Source organism: Chaetodon auriga, chromosome 18 (assembly GCF_051107435.1).
Source record: "Chaetodon auriga isolate fChaAug3 chromosome 18, fChaAug3.hap1, whole genome shotgun sequence".
In the NCBI taxonomy this organism is placed as follows: Eukaryota; Metazoa; Chordata; class Actinopteri; order Chaetodontiformes; family Chaetodontidae; genus Chaetodon; species Chaetodon auriga.
In genome coordinates, this window is record NC_135091.1 from 14,954,832 (window position 1) to 14,967,326 (window position 12,495).

The 12,495-nt window shown below is 43.7% G+C and overlaps 1 protein-coding gene across 1 annotated transcript in view; it reads right to left on the reverse strand.

The window, feature by feature from the left end:
• plcb1l (phospholipase C beta 1-like) overlaps positions 1–3,000 on the reverse strand; it is a 99,919-nt gene extending 96,919 nt beyond the window's left edge. Inside the window, exon 1 of the mRNA XM_076756280.1 lies at positions 2,664–3,000. Within this exon, the coding sequence (XP_076612395.1) occupies positions 2,664–2,762 (99 nt within the window). The 5' untranslated portion in view covers positions 2,763–3,000. The remainder of the gene's footprint in view (positions 1–2,663) is intronic.
• Between the last annotated feature and the right edge of the window lie 9,495 nt (positions 3,001–12,495).

The window sequence follows — 12,495 nt, forward strand, 5'->3', positions numbered from 1 at the left end:
GAAGACATTAGAAGCTTGCTTTTTGCTGAATGAAGATGAGATTACTGGCTGACTTCCAAAAGTACAAACACACTGAGGGAACCGATCCCAGGCAGGATGTGGCCATTTCTTTCAGTGAAGAGTTTGTACTACGCCATCACCTGCGGGGCCCGAGTGTTAGAGAGGAGATTTGAGCTCAGCATATTTCCGTCCTGCATGCTAATGACATATTCTACTACTTTTAAGGGATTTTAGGCTCCCCTGTGGAGCCTGATAATATCTTAGTCAACACACGCACAAGGCCAAAAGGGCCCGATACCAACGTAAGCCTCTAAAAACCTCTGTTTACAAGCACCCTGCATAATCTTTCACATATTATGTACCTTGCCAGCCGCTGTCAGTGATCTTAAAGACGGAGGGTCACTTTCCTAGAGGCTTTGGATGCCTGCCTGTCCTCCACTCTCTATTAACAGAAAGCAGCATTATGACAGCCCTTGGTGCTGAATGTGCCATCTGAACTGACCGACAAATAATAACACAATCAAGGCAATGTTTTAAACTACGACGAGGCGTTTCATGAGCCGCCGCAGCAGGCAGTTGTCTGCGAGCGGCGGCAACAAAAATACAAGGTGCGTGTACGTGGGAGGTTGGGGAGGTCTAAGACTTTCGAGGATTTCACAAACATTTCTGGAGGTTTCCATTGCTCTCCTGTTCTTTTTCAACAGTCAACCACCAAGGACGGCTCTGCTTAAGTCTGCAGTGCTTCTCTTCAGTCTGCTCCTGAAGCCTCATGGCCATCCTTAAACACTAAATACAACTTTACACCTTTTGGCGGTGAGACAAAATCTGTAATTTTCACTGAAACGACAAAAAAAAAAAAAAAAAAAAAATAAAATAAACCCTTTCTGCTCATATACATTCAAATTGAAATTGCTTGTACAATTTCTTGTTAAGAGTGGAGCCCAACATCCGAAGCCATGATAAGAAGAAAATGATTTAATGAAATCCTTTCTCAATGACAATCTATTATAGCTTTTTTTCCTCTCTCTCTTTCTCTCTCTCTCTCTCTCTCTCTTTCTCAGGCTGCGACTGTGTTCCTCTGTGATTCTTTCCATGAATGATACTGAGAGGAAAGAGGAAGGAAGGAGTGCACAGCAAAGGAAACAGAGAAAGTATCTGAGTACGTCAGCCTTCGCGGGTGTGTGTTTTCACAGGAAAGGCCTGGCGGGCATTTGGTTCTGGAGATAGGCCCACATGAACTAACTACAGTACACAAACACGGCTGTTCGGGGAAACAGACGCACACCTCGCACACCCCCCTCTCACAACATACCAACCAGACAGCTGAAAGGGTGAGCGCTCATTAGTAATTACAAGTTAAAGAAATACTCAAGCTCCCTTATTTAAAAACAAGATTGATGATTGACAGAATGGTAGGTTTGCAAGCGTGCATAATGTCCTCTGTGCCATCTGTACTGACCACATTCACACTCCGGTGACACTCCACCGATGCCATCTGTGCTGTGCTTGAATCACCTGAACTCAGTGAATATGATTATTTCACAGTGTATCTGTTACAACGATCTCATTCAGTCCCACAATATCACTCATATAAAACCACATAACAGCACAATACAGTACCAACACCTAAGTGCCTGTGCTAATCCATACACATGATATGCATACAATGTGAGCTTTGATGATTATTGATTCTTCTTTCATCAATACTTTCGCACAGAACAGTAAGTGCACAGTTAACTCAGTGAACAACAGTTCCAGGTGGCCACATTTTCCATTTCCCAGAATCACCACAATGCTCATATTCAGATGCTCACACAATAAAGAGGTTTGGAGAAACAAGAGGAACGCGTGCCATACAAATACAAATACAAATGAGACAGGCTGCGGAAAAGTGCCAAATAAATATCAGAGAAAGTCCCTTTAACAATATAGAGAGCTATTATGGTGACAGCGCAGGAGATGGAATAACCAATTAAGTGCAATAAGGTCAGTGAGTTGAAACTGAATGTGAAGTGCAGCAGCTGTATGTTCATTCTCTCCATCATCAGGAGCATGTGTTGGTGAGTTGTTTGGGGAAGGTGCAGTGCGTCATAGCGCTCTGTTTTAAAGACTACTACTGTTATGTTATCGCCGACTACTCAACAGCAGCGTGCAATCAATTTCAATCAAGGTCATGTCACTATAGCTGCACTCCTATGCACGAATGATAACAGAACAAATAAAACCCAATAATTATTCAACCCCCGCCTGGTGGTGACGCTGCGAGCCGCGTGTTGAGCCCCGATACTCTTATTCATCCGAAGTTAATTGATAAACGTTTCCAGTGAAGCGGGAGGAGGGGCGACCTTAATTCAAATGTTTAATGTGATTTAAGGAGCAGCGCACGCGTTCACACACACGAGCACGGGCACACATGCGAGCACCCACACGCACACACGCACACGCACACACACACACACACACACACTGAAAATTGGGAAATGTAAACAAAGCGCATGTCAGTAGACACTATAGACAAGGCACAAGCAGGCAGTACGGTCTCCACTGACAATTCAATCTATTGGCTACTACTGTTGCATGAGTAGCCCATAGATCGCGCAGTGCAGCCCGGTGGTGCGTATGTGCATGCAAACAAAGCGTGCAGAAATCTCGCCATTACTTACATCATCCCATTTCATAAATTTGTTGCCCTTTCTCAGGCTCTCGGGAACGGACACCGGCTTGAGCTGCAGCGCATGAACTCCAGGCTGTGCCCCTGCCATTGACTCATCTACTCTTCTCGACGCACGACAGGGCTAGAAATGAGTCACTTCACTCGCTTCTACTCTTATTTCTCTTCCTCTCTCCGTTTGTAATCTGCTTAAAAGCAGGCTGTCGGAAGCCCACTACTGCTGCCAGTATGTCATGCCCGCATTGACGGCGGCGGTGGCGCGTCTCGGCTTTGGAGAGCTGTGGAGGCGGACGCAGGCGCAGCGGACCGGGGCCACTAACTGACTGACTGACTGACTGAGCGACATGCAGCTAAAGCGAAGACGAGGAGGGAGAGGAGGAGGAGGAGGAGGAGGAGAGAGAGAGGGGGGAGGATGGGGTCTAAATGAGTTGCTGTCCAAGTCAGTGCGGGGACAGGATCGATATGCTTGAAGTGATCTAGCGCCGCCGTGCGTCCGAGGCAAAAAGATGGCAATAAGTGGCCCCAAGGCTTGAGCAGATGAGAAGCTGAGAGGAGTGGCGATTTCCCCACAGCAGGTGCACGCAACAGTAGTGTTTGGTTAATGCTGGTTTGGTAAATTATTATTTATGCACTCTGTTTGCAAGCTATTATTTTTGTCCTTGGGAGATGAACAATAGACTTTTGTGTTTGGGGGTTGCTACACCCTGACATGTAAACTGTGACATACACTGCAGGATATTACTTCTTCTTTTAGACTCAACATGTTGAAATTAGACAGTTTTGGGGGGCAAAAACGATTGAAATAATACATACGGATTTCCTTCAGCCAGCTCACATTGTTGCGTGAATGTAGAGCATGTACAGAGTTGATATTTGGCGCCTTGACTCTGACCTCGTCACCCTTTGGTTGCCATTTCTGTGAAGGCTTTGGAATATTCAGATGATCACATAGGGAGCTGGAAGCCTCATTATTTCTCAAATCCTGACTCTGCTCCTACATCACGTTAATCTAATCTATCCATCCTCATCAGAAGTATATTCATATCTGCATGGAGGCTAATAGGTGCTCCTTTAATTTAAGAAATCAGTCCATCAGCGGGAGCGGACACTGATTTCTATTTCAGTGCTCGTATGTGGCTGTGGGCCTTGTTACTTCTTCATGACTAAACTTCCTCAAAGTTCTGTGAGCCAAGAGTGCATCACCGCCTTTAGGACTTTTTTTAAAATTGACTTTCTTATTAAATAAAACATAGACCCCCTCTGGGCTTTGTACCACCCACACTGTTTATTTTCTGCCATTTCCAAAAAGGGACCACAGGCTGTTGGAGTCCTCCAAGCAGCGTTCCCTCTGTGTCTGTCTGTGGTCAGTCACTGGCCGGCCCTGACCGTCAGACATGTCAAACTAGTCAAATCTGACTGGCACTTTTCATGTCAGTCGTAATAGCAGTTTGTTTGAGTTTGTCTCCTGTCATTAATGATTGATTAACAGTGACAGTTTGGGGACCAGGCCCTGAGTAGAGTCATAGTTGGGTGACAGCTCAGGAAAGTGAGAGAGGGATACAAGTGTGTGTGTGAGAGAGAGAGAGAGAGAGACAAAGGGTAGACACAAAGGCAAGAGAGAAAAAAATATTCGTCAAATTCAAAGAATTCCAAAGCAGAAGCACTTATTTAAGCAAGAACAACAAATGTACAAAATACTCTCATACCGATGCGGAGACTCAAATGTTTTTATACCACGAATGAGTCATTGTTACCCTGCATGCCTCAGACTTTGGTATCCGTCATCCGTCTTCCTATCAGCCTGGAGGTTCCAACTAGCTCTAAAATCAGCCACAGCACTCCCACATGAAAGACAAAGGCCTACAGTAAGGAGATATAATTGGATTGTCAGTATATGAAAGTGCTTTCTGCTCACCTTCATTCAGAGACACACTGAGCCTTTAAAACCAATTCATCCAAGTGTGTCTTTCTCTCCTGTTTTCAGAGGAACAAATAAAATGTGGAATTTGCTAACGAAAATCCAATCAGTGACGCGTCAGGAAGATTTGAGGCAGAGATTAGAAGTAAGAAGGCTTTTATTAAATAAGCACAGTGCGCCTCTGTCAGAAGACCCAAATCTACACACACGTCACAGTTTGTGTATTACTGTGTTCTTGGACAAGTGACAGCAGCAGCCTAGTTGATGGAGGGGATCAATCTCATCTTTTGGAACCAGTACTTGTCACCTGGAAGAGGACAAGCAGAGAGTGGTAGAGATCTATTTCATTTCCAAAAGAAGCTCCTTCTTAAACTGACTTCCTCTATTGCAGGGCCGGATTAACCTGTAAGAGGGCAATGAGCTGTGGGCCCACGCTGAGCCTACCCCAGACACACGTTCCTCCAACATATGGTCCCAGAAATCAACAATCCTCTGCTGGAACACAAGCCGAGCCCAGGAGCTGCAGTCAAATTTGTAATTCATCAAGTTATGACAAAGAAATGCCCGGGGCAGATGTCCACTTTGTCCAGCTGGTCGTCCTGCACTGCTCAGGTGTTGAGCGCGACATATGTCTTCAGCATATGTTATCTTAAAAAAATTCATTCAGAAAATGAGGGACTCTATAACCTTCATCTGTCCGAGGGCAGAGGTTTTCCTCGGAGAATATCACAGACAGATGTGGTGGCCTGTCCAGCTGGTGCTGCATTGTCAAGGCTGAGATGGCATTCATGAATAATTAAAATACTTTCTCACAGTAATCTGGTGGAAACTGCACATCTGTCAGACGATGGTAGATCTCTGAGCTGATTTCTACATTTGAGAGGAGAATATTTCCCGAGCAAAAAGTGTGAATTTCAGGTTCAAGGTTAATCACGTCCACTGTTACGGAAGACAGGATGGTTGGCTGGCTACTTGCTGATGAAGGACCTGCAACTTTTTGGTATTCAAGACTAAACCCGGGGCTCTGTAGCGTTCAAGATCTGTCTCAAGGCACATTGAATATCCAACGTGCTGCACTGACTTTGCTCTTCACCTTCAGCCAAATAAGGTGGCAGAACCTGCCGTCGGTAGAGCACATACACATACAAACTACTCCTGGACAGGCCCTTACACTGGTGCTGGTGAGGAGGCGAGATGTGTGCTTTTCTTCACACGCCATTACAAAAAAGAATGAGCAGCAGTGTGTCAGTGTTTCTGCATGCACATGATGAGGTACAGGTGTTCTCAAACGACTGCCTGCTGGAGCTTTCATTATCATCATTAACTCAAGACCTCTTCTGAGCTGCACATTCAGCATTTTCATCTAACCTGCATGCCTTTCTGATCCTTCACCTTCAAGAGAAAGCAGTGAATTTTTTTTGTACCATTCACCTTTAGACACCAAGAGCAGCTTGATGTTTACAGGGTATTTAAAACCCATTTTAACGAAATGTGTGTTGAAATAACCTGAGCTGTTGAAGTTCAGAATAACTGACTGTTACTAACATGAGTAGATCTAATAGGGTTAATTTCTTTGTAAATTCAGACTTCAAAGCCAGCAGAGCTCTACGTGACAACAATACAGTGTTGTTCTGCCAGCCAGCCTGCCGGGTCTGACTGGATGCAAAATTCAAAAAATAAAAAAATCTCTATCAACCACACCGTCAAATCAGTTTGAGATGATTTTAAGACGTGAACCTTTGTTTTGGAATCAGTTACCCGGCCTTTCAGATGTGACATTGAGGACTACAGCATATGCATGTATAAACAAGGCCTCTGGGAAAGGCAAAGGGTCTGTTTAAGTTGATGCCAGCATTGTCCTCTCGATGAACTCAGACTGACTCACAAACTATAAAAGCAGCACATGAGCAGCATCTCCTGGAACCCTGCTGCCACTGCAGTTTATGCAGTTTTTTCATGCGTTTCAATTTTCACTAAAATTACAAAAGAATTAGCATCAAAACATACATAAATCACCAAAAGTAAATCTTCAAAGTAACTAGTACCTGAAGTTATCAAATAAAAATAGTGGATAGTACAACATTTGCACTGGAGTAGTAGAACAAAAGTAGCAGAAAATGGAAATACTCAAGTACAGTACTTGAGTAAATGTACTTCATTACTTTCCACCACTAATCAACTGAATTTACATATACCTAAGTGATTTATGATACATTTAAAATACTCATTCTGCTCTTGTTTGTTTTGTAAATCACAGGTAACAGTTTCTATAAAACAACTATTATACAATGAACAAACTGATCAGGAAGGCCGGCTCCGTTATTGGCTGCAAACTAGACACTTTTGAGGAGGTGGTGGAGAGGAGGACACTGCACAGACTCTTGTCCATCATGGATAACCCTGAACATCCTCTTCACCACCTCGTGGACAGACAGCGGAGCTCCTTCTCCAGTAGACTGCTCCAGCTCCGCTGTCACAAGGACCGCTTCAGGAAATCATTCCTGCCACGAGCCGTCACACTGTACAACAGTAATTTGAACAGTTTTATAGTTAAATAGTTTTACTTAGTTATATTTTTATTATTATTCCTGTTTATATTTTTTGTTACTTTTTTTCTAAATAATTGTGTATACATTCTGTGTTTGCCTGTATGTTTAATTGCTACTGCAACAAAATAATTTCCCAAATTGGGATCAAAGACGAAGCAGTTGAAGTCTAAGTCTATACCACTATCAAAGATGATTCTTCCTCCACACATATAATAAAATAAAAGTCTATAGTCATGCCGCAGCCATGTGAGGACGTAATGATCGTTACCCACATTAAAGGTTTATCCTCTGTAGGTTTGACCTTATCTCAAGCTCAGGTCTTGACATACAGTTCTCAGTGTTCATCAGTTTAGTCTCAGTTTGCAGATGTTCACCGTATAAGTTCAAGTTTCCTGTCATTGAGCTTGTGTCACAGCCACCCGAGGCCAACATGACCATTTTTTCTATGCACTGCCTAAATCTTTTCCATCCAATTATTTTTGTGCATGTTTTCAATTTCAGCATAAAAACCTGAGTGGAAATGTCAGAAATTTAATTAAAAAGCCAAAATTTTGTAAAATCCCCTCGGCTGCAGTGCAGAGGGTGGCAAATGGAAAAAGAGACAGCTGAAAGCTGGTGGAGACATATACTTTGCATGTGCTGACACTGCGGTATCTGCGTCTTCTACTGTAGACAAAGCCACTCAGTGTTTCATGCCTCCACTCTACCAGAAAGATTAACCAGCTGGGACACCCTCGGGCAAAAAACAAAAACAAAAAAACCTCAAACTCTAAGCATTCATTTAAAAATATGCATCATGCACTTTCAGCTCAAGTAATAAAAGTCTTAAAACTTCATTTTATACATTATCCCTCTTTATGACAGCTTATAAAGCAGCACCCAGTTGAAAGCATGTAGAATCATGTCAGGTAATATTGTACTTTCGTAGCATACATTCCCATACTAACAACTTTACAGTGAATCTAATTAGCACACAACAATTGTCCCACAGTGAAGCCTTTGGGGGCCCCTGGGCTCCTCTGTATCCTCCAAGAGGCAAATAAAAGCGCCACAGGGAACACGAGGATCAGAAGAGGCAAGCTGACGGAATAAAAAACAGAAATGCACCTTAGAGCAGGTGTCATGTTCTCTAGGATCATATGTTGTTGGAGTCGATTGAAACATGCACTGATTCACATTTATTGTCTACAGACATTTCTGTTCAAAGTTGAACTTGATGCAGTAAAACTGTGTTGACTTGGTTAAATATATGAGAAATGTACATGGCTGATTAATTAGGCCTTAATTCTCCTTTAGTGCAGAATGTGACATTTTTTCTTCCTCAGGCGGCTCCTTTTGGCCTGTGAATAATAAACAACCTGATGCTGAAAGGCCTCCCAATGACCCCTGATGACCAGATAGAGGAGGAAGAGATTGATTGATGTGGGTTGGATGATGTGTGATGAGCTTCAGGGGGCTCAGGTTGACCCTCAGGTAATAAAGTAGAGAGGGAAGATGATCATAATGGGGATGACTGACCAAACAGAAATGATTCAGGCAATGACAGAGAGGAAAACTTGAATACTAATGTTGAGGAAAATGCCCTCCTCTCCGTCGCTCCAGCAGTTCCTGCCACCACACAATGAGATAGAGCATCAACAAGCTCATGCTATTCCTTTTCCCGTTTACTATCCTGCTCCCCGGGCTGTTCCACATCCTGTTCCTTACACTTATCCCTATGCTTATCCTCAACCTGATCCTCACACTGATCTTGAATGCCATGCTCCTGCATTGGCTACCTGAGGAGGACGAGGATGAGACGAGGATGAGATGAAAATTGATGGCATCGGTTCTGTTGAGATCACTGGACCACTCTCCCCAGAACATTCTTTCGAGGAGGTCAGTTTTGGATGACCTGAATTTCCCTCAACTTCTGACCTCAGCTCTTCTACAAGGAGACGCAGTGAAGAGAGAGAGGAGGCTACTTCTAAGAGGCCGAGGTGGTCTGATGAGAGCGACTCGGGTTGACTGTTCAGTGGATGGGCTGACAGTCCTCCTGGAAACAAAGCTTTGATTGAGTCCGCATTTGCCCTTCATCACTTTCACAACACAGCTATCAAGAACTTCTGGCAGGATGACTGCAGTGTCCCTTTTCTCCACTGATGAGTTCACGAGTTCACTTCACGTCTGGCAGGACCAGTGATTCCCAAGGTTGCCTTTGTGTCTGGCAGGGCTGGTGACAGCCCAGGTAGCATCTTGCACTTGGACCTGTTCCTCATGTCGGTAGGGACGATGGATTGACCTTTTGAACCATGAGGCCTGACCTTTGCATCTGGCTGGGTTGTCAACATCACAGGTAGCATCTTGCACTGGGCTTTTTTGTCCATCCTCCTCATTTTGGTGCGGTGGCTTGATTGACCTTTCTTTCATCCAGAGGGTCGTCCTTTGCATCTGGCAGGCCTGTCGACACCTCATGCTTGTGGCAGGACAGGAACTTTCAACTTGGTTGTGTGGAAAGAGAGAAGAAGACAACAAAAAGCTGCAAGAACAGCTATAAAACAAAGAAAGCACTTCACTCTTACCACCAAGAAAGCTGCCCAACAGCTGTTCTACAGGAGCAGTTCATGCAGCTAGGAGAACCTGGAGAACAACCTGATTTAACAGCGGACATCTTCTACCAGCTCACTGTTACTTGTGTGCTTGTTACTTATTCAATTATTCAATTATCTTACCAAACAATTGTTAGTAAGTGGTGAAATGGTGAAAATGGGGAGCAGAATGTTTTATGTTTTGTCCTCCATATGATTACTGAGCCTCCTTCCCAAGAGGATAAAATACACCAGACATGCCTGATCCTGATAACTACTGCTTCACACTGTAATAACAGTGATATGTGACAGGTCCTGAGCTGGAGCAGAGGGAACTGGCCTTTCTCAGTCTGCTGCAGGATAATGTGCACTGCTGCAAACTCCACACAGGAAGCAACAATGAGGAAGACCCAGCCTCAATGTTCCTACGGTACATCCAGGGTGTCCATGACAAGAAAAAAGAGCGCTTACTCCAGATCAGAAGGATGGCGTACCACAGGACAAGCTAGAGAGCGGTGGTCTTCTGTGTTTCAGTCCACTGAGTAAGTAAGATTACAAAAATAGAATGTTAAAATATATGTTGATGTTTCTTATAGCTAATTTCTTTCAATATATTTCATTGCTCCAACACTCAGAGTAAAAGATTAAGCCTATGAATGTTTTCTACACTGAAATAACCCGACATTTTCTTATGGAAAATTGCCATACAGCCTTCCTGCTCATTGATATGCAAACCTGCCCATGCCTGAGCCTTATTTTAAAAATGCATTGTCATGAATAACCATTCCCTATTCATAATTATGGTGAAAGACACAGTGCTGATCAAACAGTATCGCCACGAAAAACATCTCTCCCACACTCACATGAAAACTGGAACAACGTACCAGAAGCCTTGTAAAATGTCTTGCGTGTCAGCCATATATTTTATAATCCTGGACACTGCTAAATTCAGTTAAGTGGTTATAATTGAACTATAATTGAGAAGTTTTATTGGTCAAAATGAATTGTTTCCTGTGTGCTCTCTGGTGTGGTTTGAGAGTCCTGACATTAACTGGACAGTGCAGCCTCTGGTGCACACAGACAGTGTGTGTCACCATGAAGATTCTGATGTATGTATATAGCTGTGTGTGAATGTGTGCAAAGTCAATGTACTGTACATTGGGTACCAACTACAGGAACAGGAATTGAGTCCTACAACCATTAACCACCTGTGCGAGGGAAAACCCTCAACAGTAATTCATGGACATCCTTGCTAATTATGTGACTATAGTCTATTTACTTCTGTATTATGAAACCATCAGCCTTGGGATTCTAAATGGGTTCAGTTCAAAGAGTTCCTCTACCACTCATACTTAGAAAATAGTGAGTAAGTACTGGCAGGCCTAACTACTACTTAGTGAATACGAGCTCTTCAAAGACACCAGGGATGTGGTTTCTTGCCTATAAAAAGACCAAAGCCATATTGGGACTTTCAAGGTTTCTAATGGGACAATGCTTCAGGTTCACCAACAGAGAGTGCTGTGGCATAACTTTACGTTTCCCTGGTGGCTCTCCTCTGCTTACGATTAAGAATAATCCTTCTCTCAAGGTTCAGGAACTTCATTGTCCATTCAATCCAAATTCCTGGTAACTAACATAACACGGAACATGTGCAGTGAAAAACGATATGTTAAAAACTTAACAGCTTGCAGAGGGGGCCCAGGGCCTGTGGTTCAGGTCAAATTATGAGTTTAAAGCAAAACGATGAAGCTCTTTTGCTCCCCAGCCTGACTCTACTGACACAAAAATGTGTTTTTTTGACATTATTCACACCTGGAGAGTTGCAGCGACCTTGTGGGCGAGACATGGGAGGCTTTAATATGTCTCATTCCTTGCTCTGTTTCTGTGTGTAACTGAACACCTCTACTACTTCTATTGTCTTATCTGAGATTGAAGAGGGAAAAAAACTGGCAGGTGTTCTACCCCTCGGGCTACAGACTCCAGAAATGAGGAAAATAGAAGGTGGGAGTTGGAATGAAAGGGAACACGCATGCATGCATGTATACATACACACGCACACACAGCAACACGCACACACATGCACAAGCATATACTTTGACACACATGTCTGAGTGTGTCGCAAGATCACACAGCCAGTGCTGTTACATGCAGTGTAAACATGTCTGAGGGTGTGTATTAAATACTCATTACAGAGGACTGGGTAAGCTCTGGGAGAGACTGGGAGAGAAAACAAACAAACCCCACAGGGTGGCTGAGAGGGGTGGTGAGGGGCCGAGGGAGGCCTCTCCCAGTGTAATTCAAGTTCAATAACTGACCCTTAACCTCACTCTAACTCAGGTTACACAGTTCTGGTGAGACAGATTATAGGCGCAGTTACCTCACAGCTGTGGATACTATACACCTCTACAGAAGCTTTACACACATACTTCTACACATGAACACACACACACACGCACAGTACCAAAAACAAAAAAAGGTCAGTTGGTAATGTCAACAATCACGTACTCTTGAATATCAAATGGCAACATGGATGACAGGTTCCCAATCTGCACACCTTTTGGTATGATGTAAAGAAACCTGGACCACACAGAGCCCTTTCACAGCCAGGAAGCAGAAGACATCATTCACCTGCAGAGCTGCAGCTGGGCCAGTTTCACTCTGTCAGAAAGAACTCATTACCCTCATGTCAGAGTGATCAGAGAAGGAAAACACTGGCACTTGAAACCGCTGACAAATACTAGTAATTGTTCAGTTCACGCCTATGCAGATATGGAGTAACGTAGGGTGGCC